The 24,470-nt window shown below is 34.4% G+C and overlaps 1 protein-coding gene across 1 annotated transcript in view; it reads left to right on the forward strand.

Annotated features, from left to right (window-relative positions):
- Positions 1 to 200: 200 nt before the first annotated feature.
- LOC308430883 (uncharacterized protein) overlaps positions 201 to 24,470 on the forward strand; it is a gene marked incomplete at both ends in the record, with an annotated part of 38,167 nt that continues 13,897 nt past the window's right edge. The window contains one exon of the mRNA XM_080930160.1: positions 201 to 1,126. Within this exon, the coding sequence (XP_080786286.1) occupies positions 201 to 1,126 (926 nt within the window). The remainder of the gene's footprint in view (positions 1,127 to 24,470) is intronic.

Genomic DNA, 24,470 nt, shown 5'->3' on the forward strand with positions numbered 1-24,470 from the left:
GTTCATACATTAAGTATTTTATTAAAGGATTGCTGCAAGGAATTCTGTAAGCAAATGTTAGAGAATAGATGGATTAACAGAAGAAATGTATTTACTTATAAATAAAAAGTCTAGAATCCAAGGAACAAGATAATGGAGTTAATGGTCCAAGCATCTGACCCTTGCAATTAATTCCCTTTACTTTCAGAGTACTCAACAACATGGGAGCTCTCAACCAAACAACTATGTCAGAATTCATTCTTCTGGGGCTTAGTGATGATCCAGACCTTCAGCCTTTCATCTTTAGTCTCTTCCTGACTATATACCTGATCACCACCTTAGGAAACTTGCTCATCATCCTGGCTGTGAGCTGTGACTCCCAACTACACACACCCATGTATTTCTTTATCTGCAACCTGTCTTTTAATGACATCTGTATAATCACAACCACAATCCCAAAGATGTTGATAAACATCCAATCCGATGATCAGACCATCACATACAAAGGATGCCTCTCTCAGGTCTACCTTGTTGTAAATTTTGGTAGCATAGAAAGTAGTCTACTTGCAGTGATGGCCTATGATCGCTATATTGCTATCTGCCGCCCTCTGAAGTACACAGTTATCATGAACCAATATTTCTGTGGGATGTTGCTGCTCCTCTCTCTTTTTGTTAGCATTGTTCATGCTTTATTCCACATTTTGATGGTGTTGCTACTGACTTTTTGTCCAAAAACAGAAATCCCTCACTTCTTCTGTGAGCTGGCTCATATTGTCAAACTTGCCTGTTCTGATAATTTTATCAATTATCTGCTGATATACACAGTGTCTGTCTTATTTTTTGGTGCTCATATTGTAGGAATCATTTTGTCTTATATTTACATTGTATCCTCAGTTTTAAAAATGTCATCACTAGGAGGAATGTATAAAGTCTTTTCAACATGTGGGTCTCATTTGTCAGTTGTTACTCTGTTTTATGGCACAGGATTTGGGGTATATTTAAGCTCTGCATTTACTGACTCTCCAAGGAAGACTGTAGTGGCTTCAGTGATGTACGGTATTGTCACTCAGATGCTGAACCCCTTTATCTACAGCCTGAGAAACAGAGATATGAAGAAAGCCTTTAGAAAAATCATTAATAAGATATTGCATATTTTATAATTCACTATTTATATCAAAGTATTTAGAGTAAGAAAAATTTATTTAACCCAACATTTTGTGATTTAAGATATTTCATCTCTATCATTTCCATTTTATATAACAAGTAATAGGAATATAATGGTGTACATTTAAACTTAATTTAAAATCAATCATTTCTGTATGCTTAACTCTGAAATTGAATCTATGCTTGCCTAAAGAAAAATTATCTGTTTGGTTCACCAGAATGAGATGTTTAAACTGATGTTAAAATTTTATTAAAAAAAACAAAAACAAAAATCAAAACTATTTTGGATGAAGTCTCAGAAGGATGTATAGGATAGACATTATTTTTCATTAAATTCTAGTAATATTTTCAAAATTATTTTGATTTAATTTCATAGTAAGTTCTCTGTGATTTATATTCTGGAATTATATAGTCTCATAAAAAATCAGAAAGCAATGGCTAATATTATTTTTACTTTTTCAATAATAAAATACAATTACTTTATTTTCTAGATATAAAGATTTGTTAACTTTCATATATAGGTACATATATATATATATATATATATATATACATATATATATATATATATATATACTTAAACATATAAATACAACTTACTCAGCTTGTATAAACATTTCTTTTCTATATATAATTTCATGGCTAATTTCATGATATTGGACAATAAATTAGGGACTCTCTTCAATATGGAAATAAAGAAAACAATTTTTCACTGAGCATCTCTCAGCTGCCTATAGTCTTTGTCTAATGTTGAGGACTTGTAAAATTTCCCCCTCCCATGTTATTATTTTCATTGCAATCATCCTTGTTCAGGTCATGTTTAGGCAAGCAATGTTGATAAGACTTCATGGGTATTGTCATATTTTTCACATTTCTAGGAGACACAGTTTCATAAAAAAATTCCTATGATCCTGTTTTTTACAAACATTCTGCCTTCTGTTCAACAATAATGTCTACGCCTACGTGCAGACACTGTGTTATAGATGTGTTAATTGGAGACTACCACCACACAGCCACTTTTCTGCATTTTGATCAGTTGATTTTTTATTCTTTAAGGGTTCTCATATGCTGCAAAGAAAAGTTTCTTTCATGAAAAGGTGAGATTACATTTTTCTGTGGGTATAAGTTTATATACTGAGGATACTGAGAATGCAATGGGCAATTATGTTTGTTTAGTTACTTGAAGGTTCTTGCAAATTGCTCTTTCCAACTCTATGAAGAATTGAGTTGGAATTATGATGTGCGTTGCATTGAATCTGTAGATTGTTTTTGGTAAGATAGACATTTTTACAATGTTGATTCTTTCAATCCATGAGCATGGGAGATCTTTCCAACTTCTGAGATCCTCTTCAGTTTCCTTCTCCAGAGATTTAAAGTTTTTGTCATACAGATATTTTACTTGCTTAGTTAGGGTTACACAAAAGTATTTCATATTGTTCTATTGTGAAGGGTATTGTTCCCTAATTTCTTTCTCAGCATGTTATTCTTTTGATTAGAGGGAGGCTTCTGATTTATTTGAGATAATATTATTACTAGCCACTTTTCTGAAGTTGTTTATTAGCTATAGGAGTTCTCTGATGGAATTTTGGGGTCACTTAAGTATGCTATTATATCATATGTCAATAGTGATATTTTGATTTTTTAAATCATGTTTTGATATTTTATCCTACCTATTTTTAAATTGGCAATCTTCTTTTTACCTTACAGCGTGCTACAATTTAGGTATGCACCTTCAATTGAAGCATTGTGCTCTTATTTAAATTATTACACCATTAATCAAAACCTATGATTCTCATTTTTAAGTATTTAAATGAGTCAAACTGTCTATTTACATGCTTGCCTTGTATACTTAGTTTAGCGTAATTTCCTATTTACATGGTTACCTTGTTTACAGTTCAGTATAGCTTCTCATTTTACCTGGTCACATTAATGAAAGAACTATTCTGATAGTGATAAATTTGTATCATTATTTTATGTTATTGTGAGTACAACTATTAAATATTTTTCTCCATGTATTGTGAAGAGATTAGAATTCACATTTGTGGAAATAGAATTGTTAATTTTCTCCCAATTTAGTATTTGTAATGCTTTTATGAATGAAATAGTACAGAAACCCAATAGGAATACTTCAATTAGCAAATTATTATTCACATTATTTTTTTTTACTCAGATAATATTGTGGGTGTAAAATTACATTTAAATATCACCAATTTTATTTTTTGTGAGGTAAATTACAGTTTACATATTTAGTGCCCTTTCTAATTCTCTACTGAAATTTATAAATTTAGAGTTCTGAAGTGATTATGTGGTTTGCAAGTAAAGTTAATAAATGGTAGTTTTTAATCTCATTATAATAGTGGATCTTCATGAAATGCATGCAAGTAAGATGAGTCATAAACTAGCATCTTTGGGGCCAGACATAGTCATTGTAATTATGAATTAATAGCTAATGCTGATGAATGATCTGGTTCAGCATTAATGGCTCATTATCAATTAGCCATGATTGTAAGATGAGTCTTCATGAGTCTCCAACATTTACTTCTGAGCTCTTTGTAACTGAAAATTTAAGAAGGAAGTGTATACTTCCATCAGTTGATGTCACTGAAGATGCCACTAGCCCGTAATGGATATTTATATTCCTAAGAACACAAAGCATTACAGTGTAGAAAAGTCTAATACAGCAACATAGCTGCTCTGAGATCACATCCAAATACACTCTGCTAGGTCTATGTGATATGGATAGAATGCAGACACACTGTGTATTACAATATGGTCTAGATGGTCTTAGTACACACCTTTTATTACAAACAACGCAATTAAGGTTAGTTTATAAAAGAAATCTGAAATGCTTTCAGGAATATCTAACTAGAGGTTATTCATTTATATTTTTAATCAGCTGAATTCAAACAGTTGAACTTAGTGAATTGCAATTTCCCACAAAACATCATTTATGTAACCTAGCTGATGCACCCTAAAGTTCAGAAGGTAAGGGCAGACACTAGCCAATATTTAAAATGGGCATTGCTCTAAGGACCAGGGCAACTAGGGTGGCATGACTGCTGAGAGAGGAAGAAAATCATCAAGAGTGCATGTCATCTAATGCTTTGTGATTTGTACATGGTGTTAAATAAATAGACTCATGTCAGCTTTAAAAACAAACTTGCACCATGTAATTATGTCATATGTGCTAGTGCTTAGTTTTAACATGTTTAACTCTGCTGGTGTTTACCCTCTTATTAACGTGTAATCTTATTAATTTCTTTAAAGTTATTAATAAAATCCATATTTTTTCTATGACTGACATGAAATTATGTACAATAGATCTCCCTTTCTCTGATTGAAACAAATCTATATTGATTTTATTTTCATTGGTCATAAACATTTAATGAGACACATTTCATGAAGGAGTACTCCATCTGCTTCTGAATTAACTATTTTTGAAATAGTAGAATTGGTTCATATTTATTTGGACTAAGATGCCTTCTTTTCATTGTTATAGCACATTGCACAACTAAATATAACTTCTAGATAATAAAGGAATCCTAAATAATTTCAGTACCAATGGCAGAGAAACCTGTACCACAGATTACTCACTCATTGCTAATGTGAAAATTTTGCAGTTGTATAGATAATTTTAAATTATAGTTTTATTTATGTGATATTGTAAAAAATGAGTTACTATGTTTTATTTCAAAAAACTGGAATCATCTCTTGCTTTATTGACTTCACTTTTTATACATTTCAATGTATATTTGCCCAAATAAATATAATAAATTTATATCATTTCTGTTTTGGTACCTATAGACAAGCTTGCCTAAAGTTCTGGTATAAATGGACTCCCTCCCTTCTTCCACCCCTCCCCCAGTATATGTATGTGTATGCTTAGACTTAAAAATTTTCCAACTAAACAGCAATTCAAATGTTTTTGCCACATCTTTCCTAAGATAGTTATGAATGAAAATATGCCCCAACCAACAAGAAAATTCACAGTACATCCTCAGGAAAACAAAAAGAAAATTTGGTAATAACATGCATGCAATATTGGTAAATACCAAAAAGTAATATACCTTGAACAGAATATTTCCCTAACTTATTTTTAATTATGCTTTTATATCTCTTTCAACTTTATTTTTTAAAAAAGAGAGATACATGAAAAGAATTTTAAGATTATCTTTAAATAACACCATATGAACATAGTTTTGTAAGTACTTAATTATTTTAGAAGTTTGATAGTATGTATTGAAATCTACTAGTTACCATAAGAATAATGTACATGTAGAATAGAACGTAACACGGACAGTGTCAGACATTTCTTGGAGTGTATAGATTAAGCACTGATTTTAGAATACTAAAAATTGCCACAAGGCTATGTTCTTAGTTCTTGGATTATTAATGATTTAAACTCCAGGTGTATCACATTATAAGAGGGCACTATACACTTATTTTTTTTTCTCAGAAGGACTGAGGTTTTCAATTTTTGGCCTTTGTTTCTCTTGAGCTCCATATGACCTGTGAGTTGGTTCTGTGTATTCAGAGTTTTCTGGGGCTATTATCCAATTATCAGTGACTGCATATTATGTCTGTTCTGCTTTGACTGGGTAACATCATTGAGGATGATATTATCTAGTGCCATACATTTTCTGAGGAATTTCATAAACTCATCATTTCTAATAGTTGAGTAGTACTCCATTGTGTAAATATACCACAAATTTTGTATCTATTTATCTACTGAAGGACATTTAGGTTTTTTTCACCTTTTGCCTATTATAAATAGAGCTCCTATGAACATTGTGGTGCATGTGTCTTTATAATATGTTTGAGCATCTCTGGGTATAAACCCAGAAGTAGAATAACTGTGTCTTCAGGTAGGACTATGTCCAATTTTCTGAGGAACTGCCAAACTGATTTCCAGAGTGGTTGTACCAGCTTACAACTCCTACAAGTGGAGGAGTGTTCCTCTTTCGCCACATCCTTGAAAGCATATGCTGTCATCTGACTTTCTTATCTTAGCTATTCTGACTGGTGTGAGGTGGAATCTCAGAGTTGATTTGATTTACATTTCCCTGATGAATAGAGATGTCACTTACTTACATTCTTCTCATCCTTTCGATTTTACACAATTGATAATTTTTTCTAGCTGTTTACCCCATTTTGTAAGAAGATTGTTTGATTCTCTACCACCTAATTTCTTATGGTCTTTGTGTATATTCAATATTAGACCTCTATCGGATGTGGGGTTGATAAAGATCTTTTTCTAATCTGTTGGCTCCCATTTTTTTAACAACTTTATTTTACAAAACAAAGATAAATGTACAGATTTTAAACTTTTTTGGTTAAAATTATACATTTTTGTCAGTACTTTTTTTCAGATTTTAACATAATTTTTACATAAAACTAAGTGAATATATTTTTTAGTCAGTACTTGATTTTTGAAAGGTTTGATAGTATGCCTTGAAAACTTAATAGTTACAATGAGCATAAAGTACATGTAAAACAAAACGTAACTTGGAAATAATTAAAGTTTTCTTGTTTTGTAAATATTTTTTTTGTTTTGTTTTGTTTTCTTTATTTCTTGGACTACATACAGTCTGTGAGTTGTTTCTGGGAGAGTGGAAGCCTCTGGGGGTAGCATCCCACTATCAGTGACTGCATATTATGTCTGTTCTTTTGTGACTGGGTTATCTCACTCAGGATGATATTCTCTAGATGCAGCCATTTTCTTAAGAATTTGGTTAAGTCATTGTTTCTGGTGGCTGAGTAGTATTCCATTGTGTATATGTACCACAATTTTTGTATCCATTCATCTTCTGAAGGACATCTGGGTTCCTTCCAGCTTCTGTCTATTATAAATAGAGCTGCTATGAACATTGTTGTGCATGTATCTTTGTTGTGTATTAAAGTGTCTCTGGGGAATATTCCCAGAAGTGGAATAGAGGGTCTTCAGGTAGTACTATATACAATTTTGTGATGTATCGCCAGACTGATTTCCAGAGTGGTTGTATTAGCTGGCAACCCCACCAACAGTGGAGAAGTGTTCCTCTTTCTCCACAACCTCGCCAGCATTTGTTGTCATCTGACATTTGGATCTTGGCCAATGTGACTGGTGTGAGGTGGAATCTCAGGGTTGTTTGATTTGCATTTCCCTGATGGCTAAGGATGTCAAGCACTTCTTCAGATGTTTCTCAGCCATTCGGTGTTCCAGAACGGAAAACGTTTAGCTCTGTACCCCATTTTTAATAGGGTTATTTGATTCTCTGGTGTCTAGCTTTTTGAATTCCTTGTATACCTTGGATATTAGGCCTCTAACTGATGTGGTGTTGGTAAAGAACTTTTCCCATTCTGTTGGTTGCCGTTTTGTTTCCTTGACGATGTCCTTAGCCTTACAGAAACTTTGCAATCTCATTAAGTCCCATTTGTTAATCTTTGACCATAGAGCTTGAGCCATTGGTGTTTTGTTCAGGAAAATTTCTCCTGTGCCTATGTGTTCTAAGGTTTTACCTACTTTCTCATCTAATAGTTTCAGTGTATCTGCTTTAATGTGGAGATCTTTGATCCACTTACACTTGAGCTTTGTACAAGGAGATAAGAAAGGGTGTATTTTCATTCTTTTGCATGCTGAGTGCCAGTTGGACCAGCACCATTTGTTGAATAGGCTGTCCTTTTTCCATTGAGTGTTTACTGCTCTTTTGTCAAAAATCAGGTGACCATATACATGAGGGCTCATTTCTGGATCTTCTATTTTATTCCATTGATCCACATGCCTATTTCTGTACCAGTACCATGCAGTTTTCAGGACAATTGCCTTGTAATATAGCTTGAGGTCAGGGATAGTGATTCCTGCAGATGTTTTTTGTTGTTCTTGTTGTTGTTGAGGATGGATTTTGCTATTCTAGGTCTTTTGTTATTCCATATGAAATTGCACATTGATCTTTCCAATTCCATGAAGAACTGGGTTGGAATTTTGATGGGGATTGCATTGAATCTATAGATTGCTTTTGGTAGGATGGCCATTTTCAAGGTGTTGACCTTTCCAATCCATGAGAATGGGAGATCTTTCCATTTTCTGAGATCATTCTCAATTTCCTTCTTTAGAGGTTTGAAGTTCTTTTCCTACAGGTCCTTCACTTGCTTAATTAGAGTCACACCAAGGTATTTCATAGTTTTTGTGACGATTGTGAAGGGTACCTTTTCCCTAATTTCTTTCTCCACATGTTTGTCCTTTGAGTATAGGAAGCCTACTGATTTGTTCGAGTTAATTTTGTATCCAGCCACTTTGCTGAACTTGTTTATCAGCTGTAGGAGTTCTCTGGTGGAATTTTTGGGGTCACTCAAGTACACTATCATGTCATCGGCAAAGAGAGATGTTTTTATCTCTTCCTTTCCAATTTGTATCCCCTTGATCTCCTTTTGCTGTCTAATTGCTCCAGCCAGGACTTCCAGTACTATGTTGAATAGGTAGGAAGAGAGTGAGCAGCCTTGTCGAGTCCCTGATTTTAGTGGGATTATTTCAAGTATCCCGCCATTAAGTTTGATGTTGGCTGTTGGTTTGTTGTAATTTGCTTTTATTATGTTTAAGTATGGACCTTGAATTCCTGTTCTTTCCAGGACTTTTAACATGAAGGGGAGTTGAATTTTGTCAAATACTTTCTCAGCATCTAGTGAGATGACCATGTGAATTTGATCTTTGAGTTTGTTTATATGGTGGATTACTTTGATGGATTTCTTTATGTTTAACCATCCCTGCATCCCAGGGATGAAGCCTACTTGGTCATGATGAATGATTGTTTTGATGTGTTCTTTGATTAGGCTTGCAGGGATTTTGTTGAGTATTTTTGCATCAATGTTCATAAGTGAGATTGGTCTGAAATTCTCTTTCCTTGTAGGGTCTTTGTGTGGTTTAGGTACGAGGTTTATTGTAGCCTCAAAAATGAGTTAGGTAATATTCTATCTGATTCTATCTTTTGAAATAGTTTGGAGAGTATTGGTGTTATATCCCCAATAAATGTCTGATAAAATTCTGCACTGAACCCACCTGGACCTGGGCTTTTTTTTGTTGGGAGTCTTTTGATGATTTCTTCTATTTCTTTAGGTGATATAGGGTTATTTAGATGGTTTATTTGGTCCTGGTTTAACTTTAGGATCTTGTATCTGTCTAGAAATTCGTCCATTTCCTCCAGATTTTCCAATTTTGTGAAGTATAAGTTTTTGTGGTAGGAACTGATGATTTCTTGAATTTCCTCAGTTTCAGTTGTTATGTCTCAACTTTCCTTTCTGATATTGTTAATTTGTATACTCTCTCTTTGTTCTCTAGTTAGTCTGGCTAGAAGTTTATCAATCTTGTTGATTTTCTCAAAGAACCAACTCTTAGTTTTGTTGATTTTTTTCAATGGTTCTTTTTGTTTCTATTTGGTCTATTTCTGCCCTAATTTTGATTATTTCTTGCCGTATACTCTTTTTTGGGTATATCTGCTTCCTTTTGTTCTCAGGCTTTTAGCTGTGCTGTCAGGTTGCTGATGTAAGCTCTCTCCAGTTTCTTTTTGGAAGCACTTAGAGTTAAGAGTTTTTTTTTTCTCAATACTGCTTAAATTGCATCCCATAGGTTTGGGTATGTTGTGCTTTCGTTTTCGTTGAATTCTAGAAAATCCTTAATTTCTTTCTTTATTTCTTCTTTGACCCTGCTATCGTTTAACAGAGCGTTGTTTAGTTTCCATGTGTATGTGGGCTTTTTGTTGTCTTTGTTGTTGTTAAAGACCAGCTGTAGCCCATGGTGATCTGAGAGGATGCATGGGAGTATTTCAATCTTCTTATATCGATTGAGGCTTGTTCTGTGTCCAATTGTGTGGTCAATTTTTGAGAAGGTGCCATGGGGTGTTGAGAAGAAGGTGTATTCTTTTACTTTAGGATAATATGTTCTGTATATATTTATTAATTCCAGTTGATTCAAAGACTCTGCTAGTTTTGCAGTGTCCTTGTTTACTTTCTGTTTCCATGATCTGTCCATTGGTGAGAGTGGGGTATTAAAGTCTCCCACTATTATTGTGTGGGGTGAAATGTATTTTTTGAGCTTTAGTAGGGTTTCTTTTATGAATGTGGGTGCTTTTTAATTTGGAGCATATATCTTAAGAATTGAGAGTCCCTTCTGACAGATTTCCCCGGTAATGAGTTAAATGTCTCCTTCCTTATCTTTTTTGATATCTTTTGGTTGGAAATGTACTTTATTCGATATTAGAATTGCCACTCCAGCTTGCTTCTTGGAGCTGTTTGCTTGGAAGTATTTTTGCCACCATTTTACTCAGATATAGTGTCTGTCTCTGTCTCGGAGATGTGTCTCCTGTATGCAGCAAAAGACTGAATTTTGTTTATGTATCCAGACTGATAGCCTATGTCTCTATATTGGGGAGTTGAGTCCTTTTATGTTAATAGATATCAAGGAATAGTTGTTTCTGTTTCCTGCCATTATTGCTTTTTTGGGTTGAGTTGTGTCTGTGTCTTTTTCTTCTTTTAGTTTTCTTGTTTAGGAGTTTTCTTGTTTTTACTAGGCTGTATATTCCCTCATTGTATTGGGTTTTCCACCTATAATTTGTTTTAGTGCTGGGTTTGTGGTCAGATATTGTGTGAATTTTGATTTGTCTTGAAATATCTTCATCTCTCCATCGATGGTGATTGATAGTTTTTCTGGGTATAGCAGCTTGTACTTGTGCTCTCTTAGGGAGTGCGTGATGTCTGTCCAGGCTCTTCTTGCTTTCATAGTCTCTGTTGAGAAATCGGTTGTGAGTCTGTTTGTCCTGCCTTTATATGTTACCTGACCTTTTTCCCTTACTGCTTTTAGTATTCTTTCTTTGATTTGGGCACTTGATGTTTTTACTATTATGTGTCGGGAGGTATTTCTTTTCTGGTCCAACCTATTTGGAGTTCTGAAGGCTTCTTTTATGCTCGTGGTCATCTCATTCTTGAGGGTAGGGAAGTTTTCTTATACGATTTTGTTGAAGATATTTACTGTGCCTCTTAGTTGATACTCTTCTCCCTCTTCTATTCCTATTATCCTTAGGTTCGGTCTTCTCATTGTGTCTTGTATTTCCTGAACATTTTGGGTTAGGAGCTTTTTGTTTTTTGCATCTTCTCTGGCTGTTTTGTCTATGTTTGCAATGTTGTCTTCTGCCCCCGAGATTCTCTCTTCGATCTCTTGTAATCTACTGGAAATGCTTGCTTTTGTGACTCCTGATTTCTTTTTTAAGTGTTCTGCCTCTAGGGTTATCTCTTTTAGTGTTTTCTTTATTTTGTCAATTTCCGTTTTAATTTCCCTCTTTCATTCCTTTATTTCTTTGGTTCTGTTTTTACCTAGTTCTTTGAGTTCTTTGAGTGTTTCTCTTGTTTCTTCTTTAAAATCTTCTGAATCTTTTTGCTTTTTCTCCCGTTCTTGTGTAAGTATCCCTATCAGCATCTTGAGGTATGATTTCATGTATGTGTCTTCTTTTTCTGGAGTATTTGGAATTCCGATGTTTGCTGTTATGGGAGAGCTGGGTTCTGGTGTTGCTAGACTGTCTTGGTTTCCTTGGGATATACTCTTTTGCTTTTCTCTTGCAATTTTGTTGTCAGTGATATGTTCTTGCCTTTTCCTTGTATCTGGTCTGTGTCTCTTGATCTCCACTGGTCCAGGTGTCAGATGGGCCGAGCTCTGTTCTATGCCTCAGAGTTGTCAGGTGGGAACAGAAGTTCCAAAGCTCTGTTCCTGGTCGCTGGCTCAGGCAGGGCAGGGCAGGGCAAGGCAGGGGTTGCACTTTCCGTGTGCACTCCGCAGAGATCTCTCTGCTCCACAGCAGCCCAGGTCTCCCACCCACCAGTTGCTCAGTCTCTATGAGCCGCCTTTCTGGGTGGCAGATGGGCCAGGCTCCGCTCTGCGTACTGAAGACGCCTCTGGGTGGAAACAGAAGTTCTAAATTTCTGTTCCCGGTCACTGGATCAGGCAGGGCAGGGCAGGGCAAGGCAGTGGGTGCACTTTCCATGTGTTCTCCGCAGAGATCTCTCTGCTCTCCGGCAGCCCAGGTCTCCCACCCACCAGTTGTTCAGCCTCTACCAGCCGCCGTTCCGGGTGGCAGATGGGCCAGGTTCCGATCTGCCTCCTGTTTTGTTTTCTTGACAGTGTCCTTAGCCTTAAAAAAAATTTGCAATCTCATTATGTCCCATTTCTCAATCCTTGGTCTTAAAGCAAAAGCCGTTGGTATTCTGTTTAAGAAATTTTCCCCTGTGCCTATGTGCTCTAAGGTTTTCCCTACTTTCTCTTCTAATAGTTTCATAGTACCTGGTTTAAAGTGGAGATCAGTGATCCACTTGCACTTGAGCTAGGTACAAGGAGATGAAAATGGGTCTATTTCATTCTCTTGCATGCTGAGTGCCAGTTAAGCCAACACCATTTGTTGAAGAGGCTGTCCTTTTTTTATTGAATGTTTTCAGGTCCTTTGTCAAAAATCAAGTGACCATATGTGTGAAAGTTCATTTCTGGATCTCCTATTTTGTTTTATTTAGTAAATGAAATTCTGCCCATCTCTGTACCAGTACCATCTGGTTTTCAACATAATTGTTTTGTAATATAGATTGAGGTTAGGGATTATGATTCCTGCAGATGTTTTCTTGTTGTTGAGAATGGATTTTGATATTCTAGATGTTTTGATATTCCAGATGAATTTGCAAATTGCTCTTTCCACCTCTACATAGAAATGAATATGAGTTTTTATGGGGATTGCATTGAATCTGTAGATTTATTTTAGTAAGATGGCCATTTTTACAGTGTTGATCCTTCTAATCCGTGAGTATGGGAGATATTTCCATCCTCTGAGATCTTCTTCAATTTCCTTCTTCATAGATTTGAAGTTCTTGTCATACAGGTCACTCACTTGCTGAGTTAGAGTCACACCAAGGTATTTCATATTATTTGTAACTATTGTGATAGGTATCTTTTCCCAAATTTCTTTCTCATTATGTTTGTCCTTTAGGTAGAGAAAGGCTACTGATTTGTTTGAGTAAATTTTATATCCAGCCACTTTGGTGAGGCAGTTTACCAGCTGTAAAAGTTCTCTGGTGGGATTTTTGGGTCACTTAAGTACACTACATATCATGTGAACATAGTGATAGTTTTACTTTATCCTTTCTGCTTTGTATCTCTTTTATTTCCCTTTGCTGTCTAATTGCTTCAGCCAGGACTTCCAGTACTATGATGAATAAGTAGGGGAAGAGTGGTCAGACTTTTATAGTCCCTGATTTTAGTGGGATTGCTTCAAGTTTCTCACGATTAACATTGATGTTAACATTTGGTTTGCTGTATATTGCTTTGATTATGTTTAGGTATGAGGCTTGGATTCCTGTTCTTTCCATGAATTTAACATGAAGGGGTGTTAAATTTTGTCAAATGCTTTTTCAGCATCTAGTGAGATGACCATGTGGGTTTTTCTTTGTGTTTGTTTATATGGTGGATTATGTTGATGGATATATGTTTAATATATTAAACATTCGCTGCCTCCCAGGGATGAAGCCTACTTGATCATGGTGGATGATCATTGTGAGATGTTCTTAGATTCTGTTTGCAAGTATTTTGTTAAGTTATTTTGCATCAATGTTCATAAGGGAGTTTGGTCTGAAGTACTCTTTTCTTGTAGGGTCTTTCGGTGGTTTGGGTATGAGTGTAATTGTGGCTTCGAAAAATGAGTTGGGTAGTGTTCCATCTGACTCTACTTTGTGGAATAATTTGGAGAGTGTTTGTATTAGGTTGTCCATAAATGTCCGATAGAATTCTGCACTGAATCCATCTGGCCCTGGGTATGTTTTGGTTGGGAGACTTTTGATGACTGCTTTTTTTAGGTGTTATGGGATTATTTAGATGGTTTACTTGGTCCTCGTTTAACTTTAGTTCTGATATCTGTCTATGAATTCATCCACTTTCTCCAGATTTTTCAATTTTGTTGAGTATAGGCTTTTGTAGTAGGATTGGATGATTTCTTCAATTTGCTGTTTCAATTGTTATGTCTCCACTTTTATTTCTGATTTTGTTAATTTGGATTTCTCTTTGTACCCTTCATTTACTCTGGCTAAAGGTTTATCAATCTTGTTAATTTTCTAAAAAAAGAAAATCTCTTGGTTTTATTGATTATTTCAATGGTTATTTTTGTTTCTCTTTGGTTAATTTCTTCTCTGAGTTTGATTATTTATTGCCCTCTACTCCTCTTGGTTGTATCTGCTTCTTTATTTTTCTAGAGCTTTCAACTGTGTCATCAAGTTGCTAGTGTATTCTCTCTCCAGTTTTTTTTTTTTTTTTTTTTTTTTTTTTTTTTTTTTGGAGGCACTCAGAGTTATGAGTGTAACTCTAAGTACTGCTATCATTGCATCCATAGGTTTGGGTATGTTATGCTTTCATTTTAATTAAATTCTAGAAAATCCTTAATTTATTTCTTTATTTCTTCTTTGACCATGCTATTATTGAGTAGAACATTGTTCAGCTTCCATGTGTTAATGGGCTTTTTCTTGTTTTTCTTGTTATTAATGACCAGCCTTAGTCCATGGTAATCTGATAGGATGCATGGTAGTATTTAAATTTTCTTACATCAATTGAGGCTTGTTTTGTGACTGACTTCATGGTCAATTTTGAAGAAGTTGCCATGAGGTGCTGAGAAGAAGGTATATTCTTTTGTTTTAGGGTGAAATGTTCTGTAGATGTCTATTAATTCTAATTGGTTTATAACCTCTGCTAGTTTCACTGCATCCTTGTTCAGTTTCTATTTCCATGATCTGTCCATTGATGAGAGTGGGGTGGTGAAGTCTCCCACTATTATTGTGTGTGGTGTAATGTATGTTTTGAGCTTTAGTTGGGTTTCTTTTATGAATATGGTTGCTCTTGTATTTGGAGCAAAGAAGTTTGGGATTGAAAATTCATCCTGATAAATTTCCCTGTAATGAGTAAAAAGTGTCCTTCCTTATCCTTTTTCATAATTTTTTATTGAAAATATACCTTATTCGATATTAGAAGGGCTACTCCAGCTTGTTTCTTGGGGCAATGCTTGGAAGGTTTTTCCCCAGCCTTTTACTCTGAGATAGTGCCAGTCTTTGTCTCTGAGATGAGTTTCCTGTATGCAGCTAAATGCTGGATTCTAATTATGTATCCAGTCTGATAGCCTATATCTTTTTATTGGGGAATTGACTACATTTATGTTAATAGATATTAAAGAATAGTGGTTCCTGTTTCCTGCTATTTTTGCTTTAAAAGATAGAATTATATCTGTGTGTCTTTCTTTTTTTGTTTTACTAGCATAGTTATTTTCTTGCTTTTTCTGGATGCAATTTCCCTCTTTGAGTTGGGTTTTCCATCCATTATTCTTTGTAGGGATTGATTTGTGGTCAGATATTGTGTAAGTTTAGTTTTGTCCTAGAATATCTTGGTCTCTCCATCTATTGTGATTGAAAGTTTTGCTGGGTATAGTAGCCTGAGCTGACATTTGTGTTCTCTTAGGGACTGTATAATGTCTATCCAGGATCTTCTATCTTTCATAATCTCTGTTGAGAAGTTGGGTGTAATTCTGATTGGTCTGCCTTTATATGCTTCATGACCTTTTCCCCTTACTGTTTTTAATATTCTTTGTTTGTTATGAACACTTGGTGTTTTGACTATTATGTGTCAGGAAGAATTTCATTTCTTATCCAATCTGTTTGGAGTTCTGTAGGCATCTTTTATGCTCATTGTCATCTCATTCTTTAGGGTAGGGAAGTTTTCTTCTACAATTTTGTTGAAGATATTTACTGTGCCTCTTAGTTGATATTCTTCAGCCTCTTCTATTCCTATTATCCTCAGGAATAGATCTTCTCTTTGTGTCCTAAATCTCCTGGACATTTTGGGTTAGGAGCTTTCTGGTTTTTGCATCTTCTCTGAATGTTTTGTTTATGTTTTCAATGGTGTCTTCAGCCCCTGAGATTCACTCTTCCATCTCTTGTAGTCTGTTGGAGATGCTTGCATCTCTGACTCCTGATTTCTTTTTTAGGTTTTTCATTTCCAGGTATGTCTCTTTTTGTGTTTTCTTTATTGTTTATATTTACATTTTCATTTTCAATTCCTTCATTTCTTTGTGTTTTCCTGGAGTTCTTTGAGGTCTTTGAGTGATTTTTGAGTTTCCTCTTTAAAAGCTTCTCTTTGTTTATGATTATCCTCCCATAGTTGTTTAAGGGAGTTTATTCATGCTCTTCTTGAAGATCTCCATCATCATCTTGAGGTATGATTTCAGGTGTGAGCCTTCTTTTTTTGAAATTTTTGGCAATCCACTGCTTACTGTAGTGGGAGTGCTGGATCTCTTTCCCTTATTATCATTCAGTTGCCCAAAATTCTTAGTCTAATATCAGGGGCCCATGATATTTAAATAAAAAAAACCAAATAGTGGAAGCCTTAGTCCTTCTTAGAAAAAAAAATATGTGTATAGTACCTTCTCAGAGTGGGGTACATGTAGACCTTAAATCATCAATAATTCAAGAACTAAGAATAGTGCCTTGTAGCAATTCTTGGTATTTAAAAATCATTTTGTATAATCTTTACACACCAAGAAAACTTTGACTATTTCCATGTTATGTTTTATTTTACACATATTTTATGCTCATGGTAAATAGTAAGATGTCAATGTATACTATCAAACCTTTAAAAAAGTCAGTACTGACAAAAATATATTCATATAGTTTTATGCAAAAAATGCTTATAAAAATTTGTACATGTATCTCTGTTTTTTAAATAAACTTGTAAAAAATAATAAAAAATAAAAAATATTTCTCATTTCAAACAAAGGAAGTAAAAGCATACTGACTGAGAAATATGGATCAGGAAGAATGAGAGGTGTATTATAAAAGTAAATTAGAAAATATAAACTCAAATATTGTATAGAAATATGACTTTTTCAAAATAAATACTAATATTAATTTTAAATAATGAAAAGAATTGTTAACAGATGAATATATTTTAAGATATTCTTGAGTTCACAATATACACAAGAGAAGTTTTACATTAAATATATTTTTCTGGAAGATTATTAAGATACTTCAGATTTCAGATATTTGAACAATGAGTGTAATTAGGGGATAAAGAAAGTATACTGCTTATATGTTCTATGTGCATCTTCAGTTTAAAGTAGTGCTCTTTACATTGTTTCATTTAATATTTCAGTTAGCATCAGAATTATCAATGAAATGGAAGACAGAAACCACATATTCTGTACATTTTTTGTGGGATTTAAATATGACCCAGCTATGAAACTGCTCATCTTTAGCCTCTTTCTGCCTAACCTTGTCACTGTCCTATGTAGTAAAAAGTAGAGTATGGTGTATGGTCAATATTACAGCAAGTCCAGCTTTACAAAATATGAGTCAGTTTACCACAGTCACTCTCAAAGCTAAACCAAATGTCCTGTTCACCATGTTTATATTTTGTATGGCTCTAATTGACATTGTTTCTAACCTAGGAGTGCTTAGGTTCAAACTTTCCAAGGCTTTGTAAATCTAAAACAAATATACATGGTGGTTTTATGTGCTTCATCTGTCCTTTTATGTCAGAGGTTTCCTTGTACTTATAATAATAAACTCTATATGTACTGCCATAGAGAACATCTAAGAGACAGCATTCTGTAACGTGGACTCTATTTAGCTAACGATTTAGAGCACTCTTTCTCAACCCTCTTAATTCTGTGACTGCTTAATATAGTTTTTTGTGTTGTGATGACTCCATTCCAGAAAAAAATAACTAGTTGCTACTTCATAACTCTACTTTCACTACTGTTATTATGAGTTAAACATATGATAAGAAAGATATATGATATAAACCTCTTGGAAAAGATCATTTTACAACCACAGGGTTTGCAATTCAAGGACTGAGAACAACTATAATAGAAGTTGTATCTCCCTGTCCTCCACCTCTTTCTCTACCTGCTTATTATTTTCAAACTTCCTACTTTGTCCCGTTTCCTGAACCTCTAGTGGAATGCACCATTATCATTTACTCCTAAATTAGAGCATAGCATTGAACAATAACACAGGCAACAGCAAGGGATAATTGTAATTACATGGATTCTCACCAGACTACATAACAACAATTATCAGGTAAAAGCCCAACATATTAATCATCATAAATTTCACATAACCCAGATGAGAGTCCTTCTGTAACTTGTTTAAACTATCTGTAGTTTTGGTTTAATTATCTGTCCTAAAGTACAGCACCTAATAGCACTAATCCTTCAGAAGCTGGCATCCATGTGAAAAACTCAAAGTTTGTAAAGACATTCATTCATAAAATCACACTTTCTTTTTTGTCTTGTCTCTTGGTTTAGCATGGATATGCTTTCATGTTTATATTTTAATGTCTTGGTTATAAAACTGATTAGAAACTTAATTTAAATAATTACAAGCATATCAGCAGCCTTAAAAAGCACAGGGCCAGGATATATACAAATCATATAAATCTCCAGAAAAAAAAAGATTTCAGTAATATAAGGTTTTCAGATTTGGTATGAAAAGTGATAGTCATTGTTGTCCCTGGGATGGTTACTGACAATGAACCTCAACTAGTTGTTTGACATAACACACAATAATTCTCATATAATGATCCTAAAACTATTGGTGAATAGTAGGTTCCATGTCTATAATATATATTTTCATTCTTAGTTGTTTTAGTTAATGTTACCATATTTGAGGTAATACCCTGTTTACAGAGAAGACAAGTTCTGCCACATGTCTACTACAACTCAGTTAATAGATACAAATTAATAGTGAAAATCAGGAAAAGTGTTTTTATTTAATTCACCCACTATTGGAGAGTAACAGGGAGACCCAGTGACTGCTACAGTATTTTCCAGGGTCCTAAAATGAGGTTCAGGTATAAATATAGGTTAAGAAATAAATACAACTGAACAAGTTAAATGTTCCCTTGCTTACCAGTGTCTCAGTTCCAAATTTCTCCTACAAAGCCATGTGATGCTAGATTTTAATATCAACCAGACAGAATCATTGTTATATTCTCATTAATGCATACTGTGGTTTATCCTAAGTGGGGCACATTTATATACTGTTGAGATTATAATATAACTATATCATTTTTAACATTCTCTTTCATTCATCTTACTCTGTCAAAGTATCCCCTTAATCTCTCAAAAGCTAAACAAAACCTTTTAAGAAATTGAAACATTGCTGAGAGCAGGAGAAACAGTCTTCTTCAGAAAAGCATACTGAGTGTTTCTAAAATACTATGAAAGCCAGAAAATATGCATATACATACAAATAACATGCTACAGATTGACCAAAGTAGAACACCTATTTTATTCTGATGAAGAGGAACATGAAAGTATACATAAACCACACTGTTGGTTCAAATGTATACCTCTTACATGTGTTTCTGTACCTAAATATAAATGTCATTGTGCTTAACAGACTGGCCTCTCATTCAATGATTACAGTGTATCAAAATACATTATTTTATATAATATATTCTGAATGCTGTTTTCTCTTTTTATATTTCTCTAAATTTTTCACTAATCCTTTACCCACTAATAATTGTTGATTAGGGAAAAAACAGGTATCAAAGAAATAATAATAAAATGAGGTAATAAAAATCAAGCACAAGTTTCATCAGGACTGGCACCCTGTTCACAGGTTGCTGGGCACCGCGAAGAGCCACAAAAGGGCTTTCACTCATCTGCGCAGGGGTGAGTCCACACTCCCTGCTTTCTGTCTGTCCCAAGAGAGGCCTCCCAGTAAATCTAAGGGCACAGGTAACAGTGCTTCTTGGGAAAAGACACTTCCAGCCGAAGGTCAGAGTTGGCCCAGTTTCATCAGGACTGGGGCCTGTCATCAGAACTCAGTCTACTTAGAGAGCAGAACACCCAGGAGCAAACTTTCTCTGTAGACCACGGGCCCACAGACCCAGAGAAGAGACAAGTTACAGTCAGAGACAACAAGATCACCTAGCAGAACCAATAACATGATGGCAAGACACAAATGCAAGAATCTAACAAACTAAAACCTGGCAACTATAGCAAATAGTGGATATGCCAGCTTACCAGAAAAACAAGATTTAGACTCAAAATCATAATTGATGATGATGATGGAGACCCTTGAGAACATAAGTAGCACACTTAAGAAAGCCAGGAAAACAAGTTGAAGCCTTTAAAAAAGAAACACAAAGAAGACAAAAATCACTTAAAGAGCTAAATAAAAGCACAAATAGGTGAAGGAACTAAAAACAGAAATAAAACAATGAAAAGCACAAAAGGAGACAACCATAAAGTTGGAAATCCTAGGAAAGACATCAGGAGTCAGAGACACAAACATCACTAACAGAATACAAGAGGTGAAAGAAAAAAATCTCAGGGGCAGAAGAAACCACAGAAATCATTGACACAACAGTCATAGAAAATGCAAAAAAAAAACAAAAATATTCTAACCCAAAACATCCTGAAAATTTAGGGCACATGAGAAGACCAAACCTAAGCATAAAAGGTGTAGAATATAAGGAAGACTCTCAACTAAAGGCCCAGTAAATATCTTCAGCAAAACTACAGAAGAAAACTTTCCTGACCTAAAGAAAGAGATGATCATGAACACACAAGAAGCCTACAGAATAGGTTGGGCCAGAAAATTAATTCTTTCTGATATAAAATAGTCAAAACATCAAATGTTCAAAACAAAGAAAGAATACTAGAAGCAGTAAGGGAAAATAACAAGTAACATATAAAGGCAGAACAATCTGAATTACAACAGACTTCTCAACAGAGAATGTGAAAGCTAGAAGATCCCAGGCAGATATAATATACACCCTAAGAGAACAAAAATGCCAATGCAAATTACTATATCCAAAAAAATGCTCAATTAATATAGAAGAAGAAACAAAGATATTCCAGAACAAAATGAAAATTACAAAATATCTGTCCACAAATCCAGACTTACAAAGAATAATAGATTGAACATTTTTACACAAAAAGGGAAACTACACCATAGAAAAAGCAAAAACAATAACCTTCCTGCAACAAACCCAAAAGAAAAAAAGCACACAAACATAATTCTACCTTCAACAACAACAAAAAATAATAAGAAACAACAATCACTATTCCTTAATATCTAACATCAATGGATTCAATTCCCCAATAAAAAGACATGGACTATTAAACTGAATACATAAATAGGATCCAGCATTTTGCTGCATACAGGAAACTTATCTCTGTGACAAAGACAGAGACTACCTCAGAGTAAAAGTCTGGGAAATTTTTCAACCAAATGGTACCAAGAAAAAAGTTAAAATAGTCATTCAAATTTTTAATAGAATGAATTTGCAACCAAAAGATTTAAGGGGAAAATTTATCGAGATGAACTCTTAATGTTGAATATCTATGCTCCAAATAAAAGAGCAACCACATTCATGAAAGAAACTGCACTAAAGCTAAAATCATAAATTGCACCACAAACAATAATAACAGAAGATTTTACACCCCACTCTCATCAATGGATAGATCATAGAAGCAGAAACATAACAGAAACACAGTAAAACTAACAGAAGTTTTGAAGCAAATGTATTCAACTAACATCTATAGAATATTCCATCCTAAAACAAAATAATATACCTTCTTCTAATCACCTCTTGGCACCTTCTCCAAAACTGACCATATAGTAGGTCACAAAACAAGCCTCAGAAAATACAAGAACCTCAAAATAATTCCAAGCAATCTATCAGATCACCATGAATTAAGGCTGCTTTTCAATAACAACAAGAACAACAAAAAGCCCATATATACATAGAAATTGAACAATATATTACTTGAAGATAGTTTGATCAGGAAAGAAATAAAGTAAGAGATCAAAGACTTTTTATAATTTAACAAAAATGAGGGCAAAACATACCCAAACTTATGGGGCACAATGAAAGCAGTGCTAAGAAGAAAACTCATAGCTGTGAGAGCCTGCAAAAAGAAACTAGAAAGAACACACACTAGCAGCTCTAAAGCACTCCTGAAAGCTCTAGAACAAAAAGAAGCAGATATACCCAAGAGAAGTAGATGACAGGAAATAATCAAACTCAGATCTGAAATCAACCAAATATAAACAAGAAGAACTATACAAAGAATTAAGAAACCAAGAATTGGTTAATTGACAAAATCAAAAAGAACAATAAAACCTTTGCTAGACCAACAAAAGGGCACAGAGAGAGGATCCAAGTTAACAAAATCAGAAATGAAAGGGGAGATATAACAACTGGAAGTGAGGATATTCAAGAAACCATCAGATCCTACTACAAAAGTCTATACTCAACAAAACTAGAAAATCTAAAAGAAATGGACAATTTTCTAGACAGATACCAGGTATCAAAATTAAATCAGGATCAAGTAAACCATCGAAACAGCACCATAACCCCTAAAGAAACAGAAGCAGTCACCAAAACTTCCCAACAACAAGAAAAGCCCTGAATCAAATGGGTGTAGTGCAGACTTATATTAGACTTTCATAGAAGACCTAATATCAATATTATGCAAACTATTTCACAAAATAAAAACAAGTGGAATAGTACCAAAGTCATTCTTTGAATTCACATTTATGCTCATTGCTAAGCTGCAAAAAGACTTTACAAGGGAAGAGAACTTTATACCAATTTCCCTAATGAACACTAATGCAAAAATACTCAATGAAATTCTTGCAAACGAAATCCAAGAACACATCAAAACAAACACCATTATCAAGTAGGCTTCATCCCAGTGATGCAAGGATGGTTCAATATAAAGAAATTTATCAACATAATCCACTATTTATACAAACTCAAAGAAAAAAAAAACTCACATGATTATCTCATTAGGTGCTGAGAACTCATTTGACATGTTTAAAAACCCCTTCAGGTTAAAAGTCTTGGAGAGGTAAGGAATTTAAGGTTTATGCTTAAACACCATAAAAGCCATATACAGCAAACCAGTAGCCAACATCAAAGTAAACTGGGGGAAACATGAAGAAGTCTGACTAAAATCAGGAGTAGACAAGGATGCCCACTCTCTTGCTACCTATTCCAATATAGTACTAGAAGAACTAGCCAGAGCAATCAGAGGGTAAAAGGGGATCAAGGGGATATAAATTGGAAAGGAAGAAGTCAAAATATCCCTATTTGTAGATGATATGATAGTATAATTAAATGACCCCAAAAATTCTACCAGAGAGCTTAGACAGCAGAATACAACATCAGTACAGTGGCTGGATGTAAAATTAACTCTTACAAATCAGTAGCCTTCCTCTACTCAAAGAATAAACAGGCTGAGAAATTAGAGAATCAATACCCTTCACAATAGTCACAAGCATGCAAAATAACTTATTGTGACCCTAATCAAGCAAGTGAAGCATCTGTATGACAAGAACTTTAAGTCTCTGAAGAAGGAAATTGAAGAACACCTCAGAAGGAGGAAAGGTTTCCCATGCTCATGGATTAGAAAAATCAACATAGTAAAAATGACCATCTTGCCTAAGGCAATCTGCAAATTTGATGCAATCTCCAACAAAATTTCAACTCAATTCTTCATACCACTAGAAAGGGCAATTTGAAAATTCTTCTGGAATAATAAAAAACTAAGATAGCAAAAGCCATTCTCAACAATTAAAAATTTCCGGGGGTAATCATCATCCCAGACCTTAATATGTATTACAGATCAATTGTGATAAAACTGCATGTTATTGGTATAGAGACAGGCAGGGAAATAAATGGAATAGAATCAAAGATCCAGAAATAAACCCACACGCCTATGATCATGTGATCTTTGTAAAAGAGCTAAAAATGTTCAATCAAAAATGACAGCTTTTTCAATAAATGGTGCTAGTTTTACTGGCAGTCAGAATGAAGAAAAATGCAAATAAAACATTTCTTATCTCCATAAACATAGCTCAAGTCCAAGTGGATCAAAGACCTCCACATAAAACCTGGTACACTGAAACAGAACAGAAATTGGGGGAGAGCTTAGAACACATAGGCACAGGGGAAATTTTCCGGAATAGAACACAAATGACTTTTGCTCTAAGATTAAGAATCAACAAATGAAACCTCATGAAATTGCAAAACTTCTGTAAAGCATAGGACACTGTCAAGAGGACAGAAAGACAACCAACAGATTGGGAAAGGATCTTTACCAATTCTACTCTTGATAGAGAGCTAGTATTTAATATAGTCAAAGAACTCAAGAAGTTAGAATCTAGAAAAATCAAACAATCCTATTTTAAAAAGGGGGTAAAGAGCTAAATAAAGAACTCTCAGTTGAGGAATATCAAATGGCTGAGAAACACTTAACACAATGTCCAACATC

This window comes from Micromys minutus, assembly GCF_963924665.1.
Source record: "Micromys minutus genome assembly, chromosome: 16".
NCBI lineage: Eukaryota > Metazoa > Chordata > Mammalia > Rodentia > Muridae > Micromys > Micromys minutus.